This window comes from Fringilla coelebs (assembly GCF_963513975.1).
Source record: "Fringilla coelebs genome assembly, chromosome: Z".
NCBI classification, from domain to species: Eukaryota; Metazoa; Chordata; class Aves; order Passeriformes; family Fringillidae; genus Fringilla; species Fringilla coelebs.
In genome coordinates this window covers 11310803-11331398 of record NC_140031.1, presented here as the reverse complement: position 1 = coordinate 11331398, position 20596 = coordinate 11310803, and the positions used below count along the sequence as shown (strand labels likewise).

The 20596-nt window shown below is 39.2% G+C and overlaps 1 protein-coding gene across 2 annotated transcripts; it reads left to right on the top strand.

Moving 5' to 3' along the window:
• Positions 1 to 843: 843 nt before the first annotated feature.
• Positions 844 to 20403, top strand: AMACR (alpha-methylacyl-CoA racemase). 2 transcript variants are annotated; one of them, XM_084225271.1, is made up of 5 exons: positions 844 to 1162; positions 3835 to 3978; positions 6347 to 6507; positions 11236 to 11422; positions 19601 to 20403. In XM_084225271.1, the coding sequence occupies exons 1-5, from the start codon at positions 865 to 867 to the stop codon at positions 20008 to 20010; spliced, it is 1200 nt and encodes a 399-aa protein (XP_084081397.1). In that variant the 5' UTR covers positions 844 to 864; the 3' UTR covers positions 20011 to 20403. The 2 variants fall into 2 exon arrangements, with proteins under 2 accessions (XP_084081397.1, XP_084081398.1); XM_084225272.1 differs by lacking the exon at positions 11236 to 11422 and having other exon boundaries at positions 6347 to 6502.
• Positions 20404 to 20596: the final 193 nt, after the last annotated feature.

Here is a 20596-nt window from a genome sequence, read left to right as displayed (position 1 = left end):
CATTACCCTTTCTGGATTTATATCTGTTCCTGTAAACAGCTGATGCCGCAAGAACAATAAGGCCAGGCAGCCCTCTTTAAAGAAACATCTGGTGAAAAGAAACCCCAAGTTTTAATCACTTTTCCTGCTAATTTCACATGGTATGACCTGGGGGTCTTGGCTGTGCGGGTTTTGGCCCGTGCAGGTGCCCCGGGCATGGCTGCAGCCCCAGGCCAAGGACTGCTGACCCTTTTCCTGACAAAGGGCACAGGGACCTGTGGCCCGGCCAGGAGACCGGCTGGAGTCAATGACACCCAGCCTCAGACTTCAAAGGCTGCACTTGACGATGTTGGAGGTCTCTTCCATCCTGTCTGATTCTGTGATTCTGTGACTTTCCTGCCCTTAGGCTGTAGGGGTGTAAAAGCCCGTGGTTTCCTTTGTTCGGGGTCCCTACTCGGAGGCAGAAGATCACTCTTTGTTGTTTGGTTATTGCATCACGATTAAATTATTTTAAGAATTTGGTCGTCTGAGCCTCTGCTATGGGAGAGCTAGTGTGAGTGCGGGGGGCTGTGCAGCCGCCAAGGGGCCTGGGTCCCAGCTCAGCTGGTGCGGGTCTGACGGCCAGGGTGGCTGGCTCCGGGATGGTCGAACAGGGAAATTCCCCCAAGAGCACCAGCCGAACCCGGCTCCAAGAGAACGCCCACTCCTCCTCACCGCGAGCGGGCGCGGAGGGTAGTGGAGCCGCCCGCGGGCGATCCGGGCTCGGGGCGCAGAAACCCCCGAGAGGCAGGGCCGGTGTCCGCGGGCGAGGGGCGGCAGGAGCCCGCCCCGGCCCCCGGGCCGCGCGAGAGCGGGCGGGGCGGCCTCGGGCCGCCTCCGCGATCGATGTATGGGCGCTCGACAGCGGCAGAGCCGGCGGTGGCGATGGCGCTGAGCGGGGTGCGGGTGCTGGAGCTCGCCGGGCTGGCGCCCGCGCCTTTCTGCGGGATGATCCTCGCCGACTTCGGGGCGCAGGTGGTGCGAGTCGACCGCCTGTCCCAGTCCGCCGGGCCCTTACCGCACGGGGACGTGCAGGCCCGGGGGAAGCGCTCCTTGGCGCTAGACCTGAAGCAGCCGCAGGGCGCCGCGGTGATGAGGCGGCTGTGCGGCGGGGCGGACGTGCTCATCGAGCCCTTCCGCCACGGTGAGGGGCCGCGGCCGCCGGGGAACCGCGCCGGGGCGGCGCTGCGGTCGCGGCGGCCCGGGCCGGGCCGTGGGGGGCGAGCGGGAGGTTGGAGCTGCGGGGCCGCGGGGTGCCGTGCTGAGGGCTCCCGTCTGTCTGTGGCCTCTGCCATACCGAGTGGGAAGCGGGCAGGGAGCAGCTGTGCAGGCGCTTGATGTGTGGCGGATTTGTGCCGTGCAGCCGCCATGTGAAAACGCAGGGAAGGACCGCCGAGGGCGCTCAGACAGGGCCGTGCCCCGGCCTGGCTCTGGAGGAGCAGGAGGGCGTCCGAGCCGAGGGGTCACACCGAGCTTGGAGCCCTGGATGAACAGGAGGGTGTCCGAGCCGAGGGGTCACACCGAGCTTGGAGCCCTGGATGAACAGGAGGGTGTCCGAGCCGAGGGGTCGCACCGAGCTGGGGGCACCATCCTGTGTGATATCCAGGCCTGTTGCTAAAGTGCAGCTCGCTTCACGGTTGCTGTGCCGGTCAGAGTTTGATCTTACAGTTCCTCTGAACACAGGAGATCTGACACTATGGGTACACATTTACAAAGCGCATATCCCAGGGAGAGGAATATAAGAGTTGTATGCGTTAGGGTAGTCTGGTTTGTTATACAGGGTTACTCTGATTCAGGATCAAATCCAGGTTAAGAACTACAGTCTTCATCTTTGAACATTTTAATTTTAGGAAGTTGTGTTCCACAAACTGATCACTTCCTGCCAGTGCTAAATCTACTTTATGAAAAGCTTCCTTGTGTTTTTGCAAGTATTTTCCATTTTTAACATTAGGTTAACAGTAAGACAAATTCTTGAAATACTCAATTACAGAATTTTTCAGTTTTTCAAAACTTTTAAAGAGAACTTTCAGTTCATTTTTTAATTACATTATGAATATTTATTAATTTACCACATATAGGGATGCTTAACAACTGATTCTCAGTAGCAAAATGGTTGCTGTTTTAAGATCAATAGAGATTTCAGGTTTATCACGTTCCCTCCGTTTAAAAGCCATACACAGGCACTTAACTGATGGTTATGTCAGTATCCCTGGGTGCTCCTTGAGGGTGCTGTTGTGTTAGAAAAATTGCCATTATGGTCACGCTGGACAGGTCTCTGTGTACATGAATCTAGTTGAAGATGTTTCTGCTCCCAGCAGAGTTTGGGTGACTCTTACAGGTCCCCTCCAACCCAAACCATTCTGAAATCATGCTTCATTGAGGAGCTAGGTGAAATGTTTTGGAGATTTTACAGACAGTTTAGAAATGAAAGACTTTGTTGGTTAGACATCATACATCACGTATGATGTCTAACCAACTAGTACGCACAAGTGTCACGAGTAATTATTTTTCTTCTGAAACTGGGTTTATTCTTTTACTCCCCAGAAGCTGAGGAAAAAAAAAAAAAAAAGGTAAATTTCACTTTTTCTTGGAGCTGGTCTCCTAGTTTTTTCTTAGCAAAAGTGCCATAAAACCAAAGAAAATTTTGTCTTCTTTGGTTTTATGGGCACTTGCTGGGTTTTTTTCACAGTTGGAAGTACAGATTTTGTAACTAGATGCTAGGTTTAAGGGCCTGTAAGTGAACCAGGCAAATCTGTGATCCATCATGAGACTGCTGGAAAGCAGTGAGAAGGTGAGGGCCCAAGCTGCAGATCAGTTTCTTGCAACACGTGTGACTTTCCTGCAGTGACTTTGTGACACCAGAGAGGTTATTTGTCACCCTGTTTCCACTTGTGCATTTGAAAGTCATGCCTCTTGCAAATTTTGCTGCTTCTTGGGAGTAATCACTTGCTGCTGCCCAGTAATTAGTACAATAGAAATGGATCTGAATGAAATTGGTGATGTAGAAAAAGTATGGATTAGTTTTGTGAAACAAGCTCTAATTATAGATTCTCGGGTAGGGCAGGCATTGAAATTAATGTTAGCCCTTCAGTTCCAGAATATGTGGTCCTGCAATGCCCTTATAGACCATTGGTAAAAGTCTGACCAAACTGCACTAAACCAGTAAGAAAGTACAATTCATTTGCAATTCAAATTTCTTCTCTTAAAACCATTGTTTTAGGACTGCAAGATTAAAATTTTAGCTTTGATTTCTGTAAATCCATGCTAATTCAACTTACATGCCACTGATTCTAAAAGTTCCTTATTCCCTGTATTAAAAAAGAACACATTTACTGGTGTGTGGTTCCGACAAATTGTCTGTGGAACAGTGGCATGGTCCAGTCACATCAGTGAGTTAAAACACACAGGAGCATGAGGTACCGAGAAATGGTGAGGAAGGTATGTATATTCCAGTAAAATACAGATGAAATTTCAAGTGATTTTAATGCAGAAAATGTATTTTTCCTTGTTTACAAGCACTTGGTAGCTTTCTCTCTTGTCCAATGGTGCATGGTTTTCTGTCAGTCTTTTGGAAAAGTAAAATAGGAATAAAAGCTGAAAAAAAGATCCCTAAACCCTAATTTCCACTTGCTGTATATTAAAAATTGATGCAGTATGTTAGTAATTGATAATGTTCATGTTGTAACATGGACACTGAAGTAGTATGTGCTACTTCATAAAGTGCAGTTGGGTTCTGTTGTATAATCTAACTTTGAGCCATTATGTTTTGAGAATTATTAAATGTGAATTTTAATTCCTTGTTTGTGTCTTTTTAAGGTGTCATGGAAAGACTTGGGCTTGGCCCAGAGGTCCTTCTGAAGGAGAATCCCAAACTCATCTATGCTAGGCTTACTGGTTTTGGCCAGACAGGAAAATATGCCAAGTCTGCTGGTCATGACATCAATTACTTGGCTTTATCAGGTAGGCTGTAAAATTTCCTGTTAAATAAAACGTCTTTCCTCCCTTTGATCAAGACTCAAGAGCTTGTTGAAAGCAGATAGCTCAAAATTTATCTGAGGTGCAGTCTGATAAAACAACTGAAGTGTTGCTGTCAGCAAAATGAAGCTTTGCTTTCCCTGATGCTTTCAGTCAGCTCTGGCACTTGCTTAGACCCTCTGTAAACTTCCTCACAAGTCAAAAACTGGTTAGAAGAAATGAGGATGTTTTCTGCCAAGTTATTAAGGTGAAGCAGTTCAATGAGGGATCCAACCAACAGTCAGCATACGGAAGGAGGGAACATGTACTTGACAGGCTGTTTGTTTTTCCAGCAGCAGCAAACTGTTGCAGCCTGGTTCAGCTTGTCTTCCCAGGCTGTACGTTATTTTGCTTCCTTTGTGCTATTCTATCTGAATAATGTATCTGAATATTTATATGAAGAGAGGACTGAATACTTTCTTCAGTGCCTCTCTCCTTGAAACTCTGTATACTTATAGTCCTGAAAGGGCTGCAGATTACATTATGTGCTTGTGAGCAGGTTTTTTTGAGCAAAGAAAAACTAGGCAGCACAAGACAATTGAGATCTTGTGCTTTTTTGCTTGTAAATATGTCTCCACTGGTACCAACTGAAAGAAACTAGGCTGCAAATAAAGGGGAAATGCTACATTTCAGTAAGGTGTTGTGGACTCACTCATGCATCTCAGCCTGTGAAGGAGGAGAGAAAGTGGCCCAAAAATTCTTGGCTTCCCACTGGATAAAGTAGTTCTTGTAGCCCCAAGAAAGGGACAGAGCAGAGACAATGCAATCGTGGTGATCTGGTATCTGCTACTATGAGGAGTCATAATGTTGTGGAATTAAATTTCTTTAGAGATGGATTCAGTCTTCCCTCATAGAAAAAGTGTTAAAGAGTAGAAAAGATTAAAGAAAAGATGTCTCGTTTGAAACACTTTGACTTCATGTTAAGATGATTTCAGAGAATTAGGGTATTTTTATCTATTAGTGGAGGGAAATAGTCGGTACAGAAACAGCATGGTCCATCCCTACTTTAGTTTGTAGTGCCTTCTGATTTACAGATAGAGTGATTTTTATCTCTGGTGCTGATTTAATCAGTAGTGTTTTGGTTAGTGATAACTTCCTAAAATAATTTTGCTTGAAATTTTACAGATCAAGTTTTTCTGCCTATTAAAAGGAAATAGAGCAAGGTGTTTGAGAAGTGACATTCCTCAAAAATGAGATCTCATATTCTGAGTATTTTCCTAGTGGGCTTCCTTTAAGTAAAAAATATTTTGTGTTAGGAACTCTAAAGAACTTGGTATATTAATTTTCTGGTGCCTGTGACAACTTTTTAAACTATTAAAAGGAAGGTTTTAGGCAGCAGCAGGGGTTTTACTTCTGCACATTGGAAACCTTTTCTATTGTGCACTCCGTTGCCCATAGGAAGTGCAATAAACTATTAGTTAATTAAACAGTGCATCAGAACCATACAGTTCTCTAGAAATTCTGACCATGTAGTCTGTAAGTCTCAGGCCACAGACACAGGAGAGGGATGATCACACTGCAGTTTCTTGCTTGCCCAAAGGGAATCGCTATGAGGCAACTATGAAGAGTAAGGTCACAGTAAAGAGGTTGTTCACGATGGCAGACACATGCTAACAAATTCAAAATTCAAAGCTCTAACTGAAGTAAACTGGCTTAGCCTTTGCTCTAATTCTGTTTGTTTCTGCATAATTGCTGGCATAAACATAGGTTTCCTGTGTTTACATTGCATGCAATCAGAGATAACCTTCCTGTGTTAGCCACCTGTTCTTATATGCAACCTTTTATTTCCCGAAGGTAGTTGGAGAGGGAGAATAGGACTGAAGCACAGTTGTCAGTGTGACATCCTTTGTTATGATTATTAGTTCATTTTTTATGAGCACATATGACTATCCATCTGCATTTTTACTTAAAAATATTCAAAGAAGAACACTTTATCAAAGGGGCTTTGGGACATATTCATAGTGCCTCATAATGGGCAAGATTCAGTTCATGTACAAAGTACTAGTATAGAATTACTGCACACAGGGTTGGATTTTTTAAAATAAAATTTTGTCCCTCTGTAGTCAAAATATCAACATTTATATGTGAGAGTTTTGTTAATCTCTTTAATTAATTGCATCTTCACTAATGTGATTTCATATATTTTCACTCTTTTGTGAATTAAAGAGTCAGCCGAGCAGAAATAGAAAACATTAGAAGATTGCTTTATGCCTTATTTATTTGCATGGTTTGAAAAGAATGAAACTTTTAATTGTAGAAATGAATGTTTATAATAATTTCATGCTTATACTTGCTTTGTTTTCTCTTTTGTCAGGTGTGCTGTCAAAGCTGGGTAGAAAGAATGAAAATCCTTATGCACCTGTAAACCTTCTAGCTGATTTTGCTGGTGGAGGTGTCATGTGTGCACTGGGCATTGTTATAGCCCTCCTTGAACGTGCCAAATCTGGCAAAGGGCAGGTCATTGATGCAAGTATGGTAAGCCTGTTCTCAAGAAACTTGGGGTTTCTTAGGCTTGCTTGGGTGTTCTCCTACTCTAAATCTGGGAAAGGCAGGAGATTTTAAGGTTTAAAATTGAGAAGTTGGGGAAGGGAAAGTGAATGATTTAATAAAATGGCTATTCCTTCACATGCAAGCAATTTTCATGTATCACTGCTGCCAAAACATCCTTATGTCATGGAACACATATTGCAGCCTCTCCCCTCTCCCTGCTTTTGCCTGTCTGCCTTCTTCACAAAGTATTAGCTCTGTATATTTGAAGAATAAGTGTGGTATATGGAGATAGGGTGTATAATAAACAATTGGCTTACTGCGTAACAGCAAAAATGTCAACACTGTTGGAGTAAAAAATTGCATTATTAGCTTTATTCAAGATACATCTTCTTAAGAATTTTTGACCAGTCATATCTTATTTAGAAACACTGTTCCCTGGGATAGTTACACTGCCTATGGATCATTGCTATGAAGTCAACTTCAAACACTTTGTGAATGTGCTGTAAAATAAATGAAAGGCTAAATTAGCTTAATAATGAATATTTTTCCACTGGAAGGCCACCCACTTAATCCACAGAGGAAAAATGGTTATTTAAATTAATCTTTGAAATTTATGTTATCTGCAGGTGTTGTTCCTCTCTTGTTCTTCGGTTTTTCTTTTTAAAGAATGTTGCAGTTAAAATTTGACCTCTGTTTTGAGGCATTGTACCTTAGTGAAGACTAAGGTTTGGCCTTAAATATAAATTGAAAAAAAAACCACAGTAATTTAAACAAATCCATTTGTTAAAGGGGTCTTTAAGAGAGTAGAGCAGCAAGAGATGTTGGATTTCTTGACTTCAGTAATTTTTTTACAAATTCATATGATGTTCTCAGAAGCAATCCATGGCATTATGGTCTAGATTAAAATTTTATGGGAACAGGGGAACAGTGCAAAACAGGACTAATGTTTTAACTGCAACAAAAGTTTTTAGTAGTTGATTGTCAAAATGAAAAGCTTAAGTGGAGATGTTTGTTGGGCTTTTTTTTCTTTGTATTCTTCAATAAGCTGAGTGATGGATGAGTGACTGTGTTTAGTAAATTTACAGATGATACACATATGTGAAGGACTACAAGTATGCTGGACTTGGGTTAGAATTGAAAATGACCTTTTCAGATTGGAGCAATGACCTGAAAGATCTGGCTGCCATTCATGGACTTTGCTGCTGTGTAGTCCTTTGTAGGCAGAAACAATTTGCTGCACAAATGCAATAAGAGAACAATTGGCTAAAGTACAATCCTGGGGGTTTGTAGTAGTCACAAGCTGAACATGAGTCAACAATATCATGCTGTTACAAAACACATACATAGTGTATTAGGATGTATAAACAGGAAATAGAGCCAGCAAAGTTTCTGAAGCAATTATTCTAACCTATTCAATGTTTATGAAGTCTCAGGAAAATAATGTTTCAGATGCTGACCATCATTATTCAAAGTTGCTAATGTGAGGAAGCCCAACTAGCACAACAAAAATTAAGACTCTAAAAACATCACCTAAAAGAAGAATTGAAGGAGATTGTGTATTTGTGAAAGAAAAACTGTGGAGAATTGTGACAAGTCTTCAAATACTGAAAAAGATACTTCTTGTAGTTTGTAGTATTATGAAATTTTCCTTATCATAATTCAGAGAATTAAAGGAATTTTTTAGAAGAAGAATCAGTTAAGTCTGCTAATGTTCTAATGAAATTTGTAGCTCATTTGGATTGGAATGTGTTGTGGGGCTTTCTTAAGCCCTTAAAATGGTCTCTTCCATTTTTTTCTTGTCTCATTCTGAATTGTGGAATTTACAGTTCCCTGCTGATTTGCCTGGTGGCCTGTGAAATGGATGGAATATTGTCCAGTACCACAGGATGTACTTTACCTGGCATTTGGTCATATTCCTTATTTCTTGAATAGACTTTCAGTGACACAGTTGATGAAAATCATCTATGGATCATGAGCAGTAAAGACTGCAGTAAATTGACTGGTGGATGAGCCTGTTTTAACACCTAAGGTTTTTTTGTGGTTTTTGTTTTTGTTTTTGTTTTGTTTGTTTGTTTGTTTGTTTTGTTTTGTTTGGTTTTGGTTTTGGTTTTGTTTGTTTGGTTGGTTTGTTTATTTGTTTGGGGTTTTTTTGTAGAAGAAATTGTTTTAAAAATCACAGCACTGCAGCATTTCACCTGTTTTAAGACTATTTTTTGTTTAAGTGACCCTTTACTGAAGCTGTTGTACAATTTAGGTAGTCTGAATACGTTAAAGACTCAGACACATGGTAGAATTTTCCTCAGTAGAAACTGCACTGTGCAAAAAGTAGACACTGGGTCCTGCATTTCATCTGTCTGTCTCAGAAGAATTAAGTGCCTGGCCTGAATTGATTCCTGCTGGTTGCTGTCCCTTCTCATTGACCCTGTAGGGAAGGGATCATGGCTATCTTAAGGAAGCCAGATAGTTGCCACATGGTGTGAACACTGCGATGTGACACAGTAGGCAGAATTTTACCTCTGCATTTTTGCACCACACTGGAACAGAGGCATGTGAGTCAGGGCCGCAGTTGGGGTTCACTAGAGTTTCAGCCGCAGAACCTTTTGCTGATGGTGGGTATCTGACTGAGCATAACTCATTCTTTGTGATAAGATAGCCACAGGAAAGCATGCTGGTAGTGGTAGCTTGCATAATAGTCTCATGGCAGGAGCATTTAGCAATGCAACAGAAGACTGAGGTTCCATGTTTTTCTCAGCCTGGAGGTACTTAAAACCAAAATTCCCACATCCTAGAAGCCTTCATCAGTCACGAGGAATAGTTTAGGTTGGTGTGGATTCATTCGCTATTTGTTGGAGCTGTTTTCAGTCTGGAAAGAACAAAAGGCTTGGGAAGCAGACAGGTCACCCATTAGGATGATGCCTCTGGATTCTTGTGCCTGCTTCAGAGACTGCAGATGTTCTCTAACATGAGGGAGACATGAAACACATAACTCATAATCATTCTGTAATTAGACTTAAGTGGAGTCTCCCCATGTTACCCTTTTCATGTTGTAAAAGAAGGTGACCACATTAGTGAGTGTGTGGTATTATTTTTACATGCCTTTGGAGGTCTGGTGCAGATGTTAAGACACTTTTTTTACTTGTCTCTAAATTGTGATGGGCCTCAGGCAGAACGTAGCTGTCCAGTTGCCCAGACAGGGATATTTCTGAACTCCTTATACCAGTAAAAAACAGATGTGGTGTTTTCTTTTAAGCATTTCCTGGGTAAGTAGCACATAGTATTGTACAACTGCTGACTTAGAGTTTTGTCAGCATCAAAATCTAATTTTCAGTCAGGGCTTATTCTAATATTTTTCCCGTCTTTTATTATCCTTACTTTCAGTGCTTTTTGTGTAATGTTATTTTTTGTTAATATGAGCAGTGCAAGATCAGGTCATTAGTAAAACAAACTTTATTTTAACATCCTTGCAATAATTTTGAAGATATGTAGATGAAGGTATGCACTATTTTCTCATATGAAAGTACTTTAATTGACTTTAACATGTGACAGTGAGGACAGAAGTATTCCTGTCCTTGAAGCAGTCCTAAAGCAGAGCCCAAGTTACACACATTAAATGAAGAAGCCCTCTTGACTGTATGCTTCAGTCAATTTGCATGTTTTAAATTTTTGCATAGAAAGGTATAAACTAATAGATCTTTCTGCACAAAAATATAGTAGCCTTTTTCTTTTTTTTTTTGGTACAGTATCTATGCTTTCCTCCATAGACAATATTAGGTTAGTTTTATGCAGCTGAAAATGCATGAATCAAGTGATACTCAGAATAATACAGCTCAGGTTTTAATCTGTTTTACTGGTATGTTTCTGGCCATACACTCTTATCTTTGCTTACAGTAATTTCAATACAGTTTCAATTTGAAAGATTAATTGTGCTGACGAGCAAAACTGTAGGATGTGATTTTTTTTTTAAAGACTAGCACAACTTTGGTAATTATTGAAAAGCTGAACAAACTGAATTTTCATCTAGGTGTACTGCATAAAGATAAGATTTTGAGGAGCAGTTTGGAATGGGATTAATCACATTTTCTAGCACTGTATTCATCAAAGTCTTGTCTGTGTAGAGATTCCATTGCTCTGTGTGTGTAGTTACCAGTGATGACAGTGGGAGAATAGTTTTTGCTTTAACTTAGTGTTGGAGATTTTATTTTATTTCCTTCAAATTTTATGCTAAAAATAGCAGTCTTCCTATAATCAGCACATTTAAAGGAGATAAAAATTTGGTATTTATGGGACTGGTACAGATACTTTGGTTTAAGAGGTTTAGAAGGTGTTGATAGCTGTCTGATGTTTAATGTTGTATAGAGCCAAGAAGCTTGTCCCATCACTTGAAATTACTCGCTCATTCTCTAAACTTGCTAAATGAGGAAGCTATGTGTGTTGAAGGTGTACTGTCCATCTGAAGCTGCCTGACTACATTTATGTTCTTTCTTATTCTCTAATTCTAGATGATTTCACATATGATTTCACGACAGTAATTGAAAATTTTAAGAAATGGTTCATGACAGAACCCTACCAGAGGCTCTGTCATTAAAATCTTAACAAAAGGCAGAACTGGTAGTAGCTTTTTGTTGCTTTGTTTTATACAGAATTTAGGTAACATGCCAATTAATTTACTGGAGCTTTTGTTGTTTCTTTTTTTTTTTCCTTTAAATCTTCAAGGTAGAAGGAGTAGCATACCTAGGTTCTTTCCTGTGGAAGTCACAAAATTCTGGACTTTGGAGCCAACCTCGAGGTGAAAATATGCTAGATAGTGGTGCACATTTTTATGAAACCTACAGGACCTCTGATGGAAAATTCATGGCTGTTGGTGCCATTGAGCCTAAATTTTATGACCAGTTAATAAAAGGTGAGTAGGTTGCAGCAATTGTTTTATAACAGCAAAGCATGGTTGAGTGAATTCTTTCACAGCTGGTTTTGATTCATGTTGCATGGTTCACAGAATGTCTAGGTTGGAAGAGACCTTCCAGATCGAGTCCAACCCGTGCCCCAACACCTCAACTAAACCATGGCACCAAGTGCCACATCCAGTCTTCTTTAAACACATCCAGGGGTGGTGACTCCACCACTTCCCTGGGCAGACCATTCCAGTACTTTATCACTCTTTCAGTAAAAACTTCTTCCTAAGAAATGGGAAATGTGATTTCTTTGTAAAAGCCAAACATTTTCTGTAGCTAGTTGGGTAGTTGTGTAATAGTTTAATTGACTTTCTTCTTCTAGCCATGAATTTATTTCCTTTTCACCCCCAGCAACTACACTTAAATTGCAAGTTTTCTCTTGGAGTTATTGTAATGGTAGTTCATGATGTCTCTGAAGCACTAAAAAAACTTTTTCTGCAAACCGCTTTTTAAAAATGATTATTAGACTTTAAAAAGTCCTAATTCTTTGCAATTGCAAATAGAATTTCAAGCAATTTCTGTTATTTGTACTGTAATTAAAAATAAAACCTATTTAAATTGCTTCAGAAAGGAATATTCACAGGAAGTAGTTTGTAGTATTTCTTGATGGAAAAAATTATTTTGGAAGCAAATTCTGCTTAAATAATTAATTTTCACCACACAATTTCAGACTGATTTTAGTGTCTAGCTGTGGATATAACATTTATATTTGACTAAGGCTCTTTAAGTATGACCATAAATCATGAATTATCTTAAGAAATTAGAATGGGTTATGCAAAATATTTAACTGTATGAAATTAAAACAAATGTTCAGGTGCATCTTTACTTCTGAACTCATTTTGTGCTTCAACCCTTTTATCACATGGACTCTTAGCTTTTTATTGGTTATTTAATTAATTTTTTTTCTGTTGTGCTTCTCTGGTAGATTGCCATGCTTTCCATACAGAATTTATGAAAATATAAAAAGTTCATGGAAGAATTTAGTATTTATTCTTCTTCATTGCACAGAATATGAAGGCTATAAGAAGTTCTCAATTTAGTTTTAGTTTTGGTTAACGAGTTCAAGGAATGTTAGCAAAGGATTTGTAAAATGGGTGTACCCCTTTAGGAATTCCTAAAGTGTTTTGTGAACCATGTTTGTTCATGCACAGCTCATGTGGCCAGTCAGTGAGCATGTCAGGGGAGTAGTTCCTTATTCTTGCCCAGTCTTTTTCCCCCTGATTTTTCCTTTAATTGCAGCATTCCTTGAATTTTATCCATGCTACAATTTTTACTGGTTTTGCCTGGGATAGAGCTGAATTTCTTCACAGTGGCTAGCAGGGGATTGTGATTTGGGTTTGTGCTGGAAGCAGTGCCATTACACAGGGATGTTTCAGTAACTGGTGAGTAGCTCTTGCACAGCACTGAGGACTTTTCTCCTCCTCACCCCACTGCACCAGCAAGAGGGCTGGGAGTGCACAAGAAATGGGAAGGGATCACAGCCAGCACAGCTGACCTCAGCTGACCACAGGGACGTTCTGTACCACAGGACATGATGCTCAGAAATAAAACTGGAAGGGAGATTGGTGAGTGGTCACTACTCAGGGACAGGGTAGGCATTGGGCAGTTGAGGGTGAGCAGTTGTTCTCATCTGCAGCTCTTGTATTCCTTGTGTTTTGGGTATGCCTTTGGTGAGCAGGATCCCAAAGAGAACTTGTTCTTTGTGCTTTGGCTTTGTATCTTGCAGCCTGTGGTGCTCCCCTGATTCCTGTGCAGCTGTAGCTGTGAATGGCTGCTTCTCTTAAAAAAGTCCATGCAGTTGTGTGGAATATCTAAATTGGGACATGCTGCTGTGTGAAATACATGAGGAAGGCTCCTGTGGTGTTCAGCATTATGTTGGACAGATCAGTTGTCAAGTTTGGAAATGCCACTTTCTTGGCTGAAAAGGATGATGTTTTTTTTGTCTCTAATTGTCCTGAGAATAACTTGTTTGTGAACTCAATTTGTAAGTAACTTGACCTTGAAAAAGTGTAGTTGATCATTCCACATTGATTATTTGCAGTTCTTTGAAATATTTTTCTCATCAAATCCCCTGATATTTTCTTGTTTGCATAGTAGTTGAAGAACAAAAGTAAATATAAAACTATCAAAATAAAATGCAAGCCCTTGCCCTGGGACTTAGGTAGTTGGGAATTCCTATGAATATCTTCAGGGAGAATGCTTGTATTAAGTACAAAGCAAATGAGAAAAAAATAAGGCTGCATACTCAAATACCCATATGTTTGGCTTAAGTGATCAAACACTGGCATGCAGTATTCATGGCCTGCAGTATTTAATTCTCTGGAGACTAAGTTGAATCACATTTAAGCTACAGGACTGGGATAGAATCTGTACTTGTTCAAAAAGCACCACAATTCTGCAGTGGGGTGTGGTTCTCTTGGTGACTCTGTCAAGTTTTTCTGGACAGTCCTGCCTTCTTTTATTGATTATTGTTATTGGGCAAGACTTGGGCCTTTCTCTCTCAGCCAGGTTATCTAAAGATAAGCCTGTGATGGATGAAACCAGTGGTCACTGATGGTTTCTGACTTCTTTAGATGACTCTTTACTGAGGAAAGTGTTAAAATTTTGGTTTTCTTTTTGTTGTTTCTCAGAAATTTAGAGCTTAAAGTTAGAGCAACTGTGAATTCTTCTGCTTATATTGGAGCACCCACACTGGACAACTTCATTTTCATGTTTGAAAATACTCCTTATGTTTACAGTGCAGAGAAGTTGCTTGATTTTAACAGCTGAGGGTTCAAAAATAGTTTTTCCAGCAATAAGAGCTAGTGTGTATCCACTTGTAAGTAGACAACAGCTGCAATCATTGTTCCACATGTTCCAGTCTGTTTCTGCCATATTTAAAAAATTCAACATATATGCTGCAGTCTTTGAGGAAATTTTGCTTTTTGCCATTAATTGTATCACTATCTTTGCTTGTCTACATTCAGTGAGTTTCCTTTGTTTATTTTGTAAAAGTGTGTTGTTTAAAGTAAATGACCAAACTCAAGATTTCTCACAATATTGAATTTAAAGTAACTGGTCTTTTGTTATTTTGTTTGAGGGGCATATCATGATCTGTTCAGATTTTCACACAGGAAATATTTATTTCTCTCAGTACTTAGGATATAAATCTTTCTGAAGCAATAATGCACTAAATTAGAACAGCAGAACCTTCTTGTGACTTAGGGATCATTTCCTTTCTGGCATACCTCTTGCAGAAATTAAATTCAGAATTTAAGCCTTTGAATATTATAGGAAAGAGGAAAGTGCCTGTGAGAATTGTATTGCTCTGTCACAAATCTGAGGATCTTTGACTTAGGCTGAGTTGTCTGTTCCAGTTGTTAACTCCAGCTTTGCTGTGGGTTTAAAATGGTATGGTCCAGTTGCAATTTCCATCATTTCATTTCATAGCTTTTCTCCATATTTCTGGTCACTTCTGCTGGTGAGCAATTTGCTGCTGTTCCAGGTAAGATATATTCAAAACCCACTTGATGTCTCTCTGTCCATATTCAGAGGGTAGATTAGTTTTACCACTCCCATAGAATGAGACTACAAGGATGTGGGTGTTGCAGATGTCAGTTGGAGATTTGAAGACCGCAGAATTGAGAAAGGAGTATGATGTCTGAGCAGTTTGTCTCTGCTCACAGAATTATGCTTAGCCAAAGCAGAACTGATTTCCTTTTGGTTTTGGTTAAGTTCAGTGTTTCCCTGCAGAGTTCCTGCAGGAACCCAGTGCTGGACCCAAGTGCAGTTAATGACATGGTGAGGAAAGTTCTTAAGGAGGCTGCAGAGGGAAACTAAATTTAAGGAAATAGAGCATATTAGTTTGAGAATATTGTTGGCACTGTAGATTGTGCTCAGCAGTGACAATTGCCAGAAATAGCCAGAAATTTATTAATTAAATAAATTTCAAAAAGGCTTTATGAGAAATTGAAGCTATGTAAAATAGATGGAGTAGAAAAGTATTTTGGGCTCACTATAGACTATTTGCTATTAACAGACAAGCTGTAGTCCTTTTGCTGGTATTAATTTTATTACTACAAAAATCAGACAATAAATAGCTAAAATGCCTGGCATTTGTTGAAAAATCTGATGGAAGAAACATTTGCTACTAATGCTAAGCCTTAATCTTTCAACAGAAGGAGACAGAATGTCTTTCAGCTGGCCTGTGAATTGCTTCTGCAGGTTTGTTCTGTTTTTTAGCAATAGGTTTAGTCTTGCTGCAGCCAGGCTACAAGGGGTGTTAAGAACACAGTAAACGCTGTGGAGCAGGTGACAGTAAACAGTAAACACTGTGGAGCAGGTGAGAGTAAACATTTGATTCTGAGTTATATGGTGTAAAGTTGGTTACACAAGGTGAACTTAGTGTCCACTTACATTGATGTGGAAAGCACTGACAGTCACTGAAGTAATGGACTTTAGTTCCTACTCAGTAGTACCCCTTTCATTATACTTCAGTACTCCTGTTTGTATTCTGTTTAAAAAAAGAAGGAAAAAATTAAGAAGCCATTAAAAAACATAGTATACATTATTATGAAGGATTTCCATGGGACTCTCCATTTTGTAATTGTTAAGTATTGTGTACTGTATTAAAAAATCTTTTGATATACTGATTGCAATATCACATTGTTATTGAGACATTCAAAATGGGCAAACAGTTTCCTCATAATGTTTTAGACTCAGTTATATATAATGTTATGTTTTATTTTAATTTATTTATTATGATAAGCCTTAAACACTGTACAAATACTGTAGAGGGCCAGGCTCCTGCTGCATCAAAACATTTTTAATTGTGGTAATTGAGTATGTCAGCTTGAAGTACAGCTATGGATGCATTTGCAGTGAGGCCTGGTAGTACTGAGGGCCTGATCAACTGTCACTTCCTAAAAAATTCTTAAGTTTCAAAAACCTTGATCAGAGAAAAAACTTCACATAGTAAGTTTAATGAAAATTCACTACTCTCTTCTGAAATATAGAATATTCTGAAATTCAGTTCCCTGACACAGTGAAAACAAATTTTATTTAGTCTGAAAAAGAATAATGGCCTTCACCTTGCAGCTGTTGTGTAGGCCAAAGGTTATGTGTTAAGGTTTCCCATGCTAGATGATTTTATTCAGTCATGCTATGACAATATAATTTCAAAATTACTCTGCTATGACCATACATTTTTGAAAAGAAAATTACCAAGTTAAACCAAGAAAATCCTGAACAAAACTTTGCTTTTAAAATGGCATGACTGAAATAATATAAAAAACTGTTTCAATTTCTGACATACCAAAGTAGCTTCACTGATTTATTTAATAAAGTTTGCTGGTTTCTTTCTCTTGAAATCAGTGCCTGATTTTACTAGTTTGTCAAAGAAGTTCTGTAGAAATAGAGATTTCAGTTTCTTCCATCAATAAACAATGTGGGATATATGTCAGTGAAGCTGCAGCATTTGAAGGAGTTCTAAAGCTACATCATTATAGGGAGACAATTTTTCATGTTTCAAAAATAATTTCAAAGGTGTACTAAAGTAGGTTGACTGGGCTTTTCCGTACAAAAACTCCTAGATGAAAATTTTTGAACTAAGTTTTGGAACTAAGTCGTGGTTGCTTTATAAGATATTCTGTGCAAAAGATACTTTGCTTTTGATTACTCTGAGTGAAGTCTGTGCTCCTGTGGTATCCCAGACAATTATGGGCCATGTAATAGTTTCCTTGTTGAGTCAGTCACTCCTGCTCCGATACTGCTCATCTGCACCACAAATGGTGAGCACAAGCTGGAAAATGAGAAGCTATAGTGCTTAAATGCTCTCAGTTCATCCTGTTTAAAGCTGAAGTCTTCAGTGGTAAGCAGAAAATGAGCCTGTAATATTAAATTCCAGGTTCTGCATATTATTCTAGTTTGCCAGAGAATGTGCAGTGAGGCTCAGCCAACTTCCCATCTGCCACAATCATCAAAAATAATTGTGTAATGGGATAATGGTAGAGCTCTGCTCATGCTGGACTGGCTGCTAGAAACCAAACCATACTTAATAAGAAAATAAGTACTGTGAAACAAAGTTTCCACTTGACAAGATTTCATGCTTTGAGACAGACGCTCAGGTAGTGAGTATTTACTTTCCTTTTGTGAAAGGTAAATTTGCCTCATAGTTCATAAGTAAACTATACTGCACTGTAAGTCTCTAGTAGAAGACTTTGAAAATCAATAATAAAAGTAATTTTGAAAATACTGCTAGCTTTTATTTGATCATGATATTCAACCAGTGTGAGTTACCTTCAGTTGATCTCATTTTTAGGATTACATGAATGGATATGGACACAAGAGTGTAAGTTCAGTGATTTAAGGTGCACATGGCTTGATAAAACCATAAGGACTGATCATTTGTAGTATCATTTATCCTGGTATCCACAGGCATTTCTAATAATATGTCAGAATACTTATTTTGTCTTTGACTGTGATGAATTTCTTCTGAGAGTGAACAGCTGCAAGGCTGTGTTTCTGGGTCTGGAGACTGGCAATTTCTGTGTGTTTTCCTTTGAAGTACCAAAGTGCAATTTCAAAGCATGTATTCATTTTCAAAACTATGTTTAATAATCTTGTGATCAACAGTTAAATTCTTAAATACTGTGTTAAACTGGGGGGGCACTGTGGGCCCCAGGTACTTATTGTACAGATTATGAATGATGAGAAAGAACTTGTGGAGCAGAAGAAAAGGAATTATCTCCCTTTCCTCTCCCTTTGTGTTTAAGCAGCAATATATCTACCTCACTCAGTGGTAAGGAAGCCATGGAAAGACAAGATATTTTAGGTGTTTTCTGCCTATCTGCAGCTAAAGACAAGAGGAGGTCTGCATAAATTCTGCCTCTAGTACCCAAGCCTGTAACAGTTGTTAGTCTAATTATCAATCTGATACCAGATAATCAAAGATATAAAAAAGAAGGTTCAAAATGCAATTTTTTCCTTTGCCTTTTACAGGGTACTGTTTTCTAATAAGCTCTTTTTTTTTGCTACTTGTGAAGCATTATGATGATAGTTGTTTTCTAGTCTTTCTGATTTCTCAAATTAGCTTCTTTTGTATCCCTGCTTTTTCTGAATTTTTCTTGCTGTGTTCATACTCCTGAATTTCAAAATATGACTGTTAGAACAGCGTTCAGTATATCACTTCTGATTTCTATTTGGTATCATATATTCTGCTTATACCTCTGTATTATCTCCATTTGAAATGTAGTTCAATTCCCTTTTCTCTCTTTCTTGTTTTTTACCTCCCTTTTGAGATAAACTCTACACTAAGTGATAAAAATTCTTGCATCTCCTTGAAGTAGCAGAATGAAAGAGCAGAGACTGCAGAGAGCAGAATCCATGAGAACAGAAATAAGTATTGGAAGCTGGCAGCACAGAGGAGATGTAAGCTCCCCAGTGAGAGGGATGTGATGCTTAGTTCAGGGATAGACCTAGGACTTGCCTGGTTCAGGAAATTTTCAATACAAGGCCCGTGTGTCCATGCTCTGCCCTGGTGTCCCAGAGGGGATGTGCTTAGTATATACCTGGGTGGTCCTTGCAACTGGGATGGAAAGCAGGGTTATTGAGCAGTTAGTGAGTGGAAGGGCTGAGGGAATTGGAACCTGGGAAGTGAGCTGGAGCAGAGGGAGCAGGAAGATACTGCTGGAGCCTGTTTGGACAGTGGAGTGAAGAAGCAGGCCACTCTTATGCTAACCAGGTCCAAAGTCTGTCATCTGTCTTATGTGTCCCAATAGTACAGGATCCATTCAGCAGATTTCTGCGTTGCTACTGCCAGGCAGAGAATATGATGCCTATTATACAAGCTTTTCTCAGGACATTATTACCTCAAGACAGCTGGTGCTTCTGTGAAGTGTTCATGCAAATGAGTGTTTATTATAGGTAGGTACTTAAAAGGCTGTAGCTGATGCAGTTTAGTCCAATTGCAAAGATCATAGAACATTTTATTCCTCTGCTCCTTGCCCTGTACAGATACCCAAATAAAGTTCAAAGTGACTTTAGTATTGCCTGCAAAATATTATCTTATTGAGGAATACCCTTAGTTGTGAGAAGCACTTACTAAATTATCTAAGCTGTACTATAGTTAAACTTTGCTTTTCTCCTTTCAGGTCTTGGGCTAAATTTAGATGAACTCCCTGCTCAGATGAGTTTCTCCAACTGGCCTGAAATGAAGAAAAAATTTGCAGCCATATTTGCCCAGAAGACACAGGCTGAGTGGTGCAGCATATTCGATAGCCTTGATGCCTGTGTGACCCCTGTTTTATCCTTCGAGGATGCTGCCTCACATCAGCACAACAAAGAAAGAAGTTCTTTTATCAAAAATGATCTGGGAGAGATAAGTCCTAGACCTGCTCCTGTTCTATCAAGGACTCCTGCTGTTCCATCATGTAAAAGAGATCCTTTTGTAGGAGAGCACACAGAAGAGATACTTCTAGAATATGGGTTTACTAAGCAAGAGATTGCTAAACTTCATTCTGATAAAACAATAGAATTGAAGGACCTAAAAGCTAGTTTATAATCTCTGGCTAGGCATATCAGATAAATTTCAGTCTGATACTCTAAGCTTTTATGCTTTAAAATTGAACTATATGAGAGTAAATGTTGGCAAATGTTAATTTTATGTAATTTATATTTTAATTTTAATTATTGACATTTTGAATTTAATTTAAAAACAGTGAGACTTGTGTACTGGTGTACCTGGATGATATAGAATGGTTGTCTAGAATGATGCTATAGTTGTGTTCTGAAGTTCTGCACACCAGGTTTGCTTGGTGAGAGCCTGTAACCTCTCAGAATGTTGTTTAAATACTGTACCCTTTGGTTTGGTTATTGAAATTCTCGGTTACACCGCTGATTTGTAATACATGTTGTAATTACTTGAAAGCAATTATTTTAATAAAATATAGTTAAATTCTTCTTAAATGAGGGATTGTGTTGTTTATTCATGAATTAGAAGGGATTTTTTCATCTATTTTTCATATTAATTAATTTGCTTAATCATGCTGAAACTGTGGTCTAACTAATGCTATTCTTTTATGTGCTGCTGCAGAGCTATTATCTCAAGGATGATCTGTTTAACAGTCTGACTGCATTTTCTCAATGCA

Bases quoted from the DNA above. Each gene is read 5' to 3' on its own strand.
- AMACR (XM_084225271.1), top strand. From the start codon at position 865: ATGTATGGGCGCTCGACAGCGGCAGAGCCGGCGGTGGCGATGGCGCTG. The intron at 3,979-6,346 runs GTAGGCTGTAAA...CTCTTTTGTCAG, and splicing joins CAATTACTTGGCTTTATCAG to GTGTGCTGTCAAAGCTGGGT. The intron at 11,423-19,600 runs GTGAGTAGGTTG...TTCTCCTTTCAG, and splicing joins TTATGACCAGTTAATAAAAG to GTCTTGGGCTAAATTTAGAT.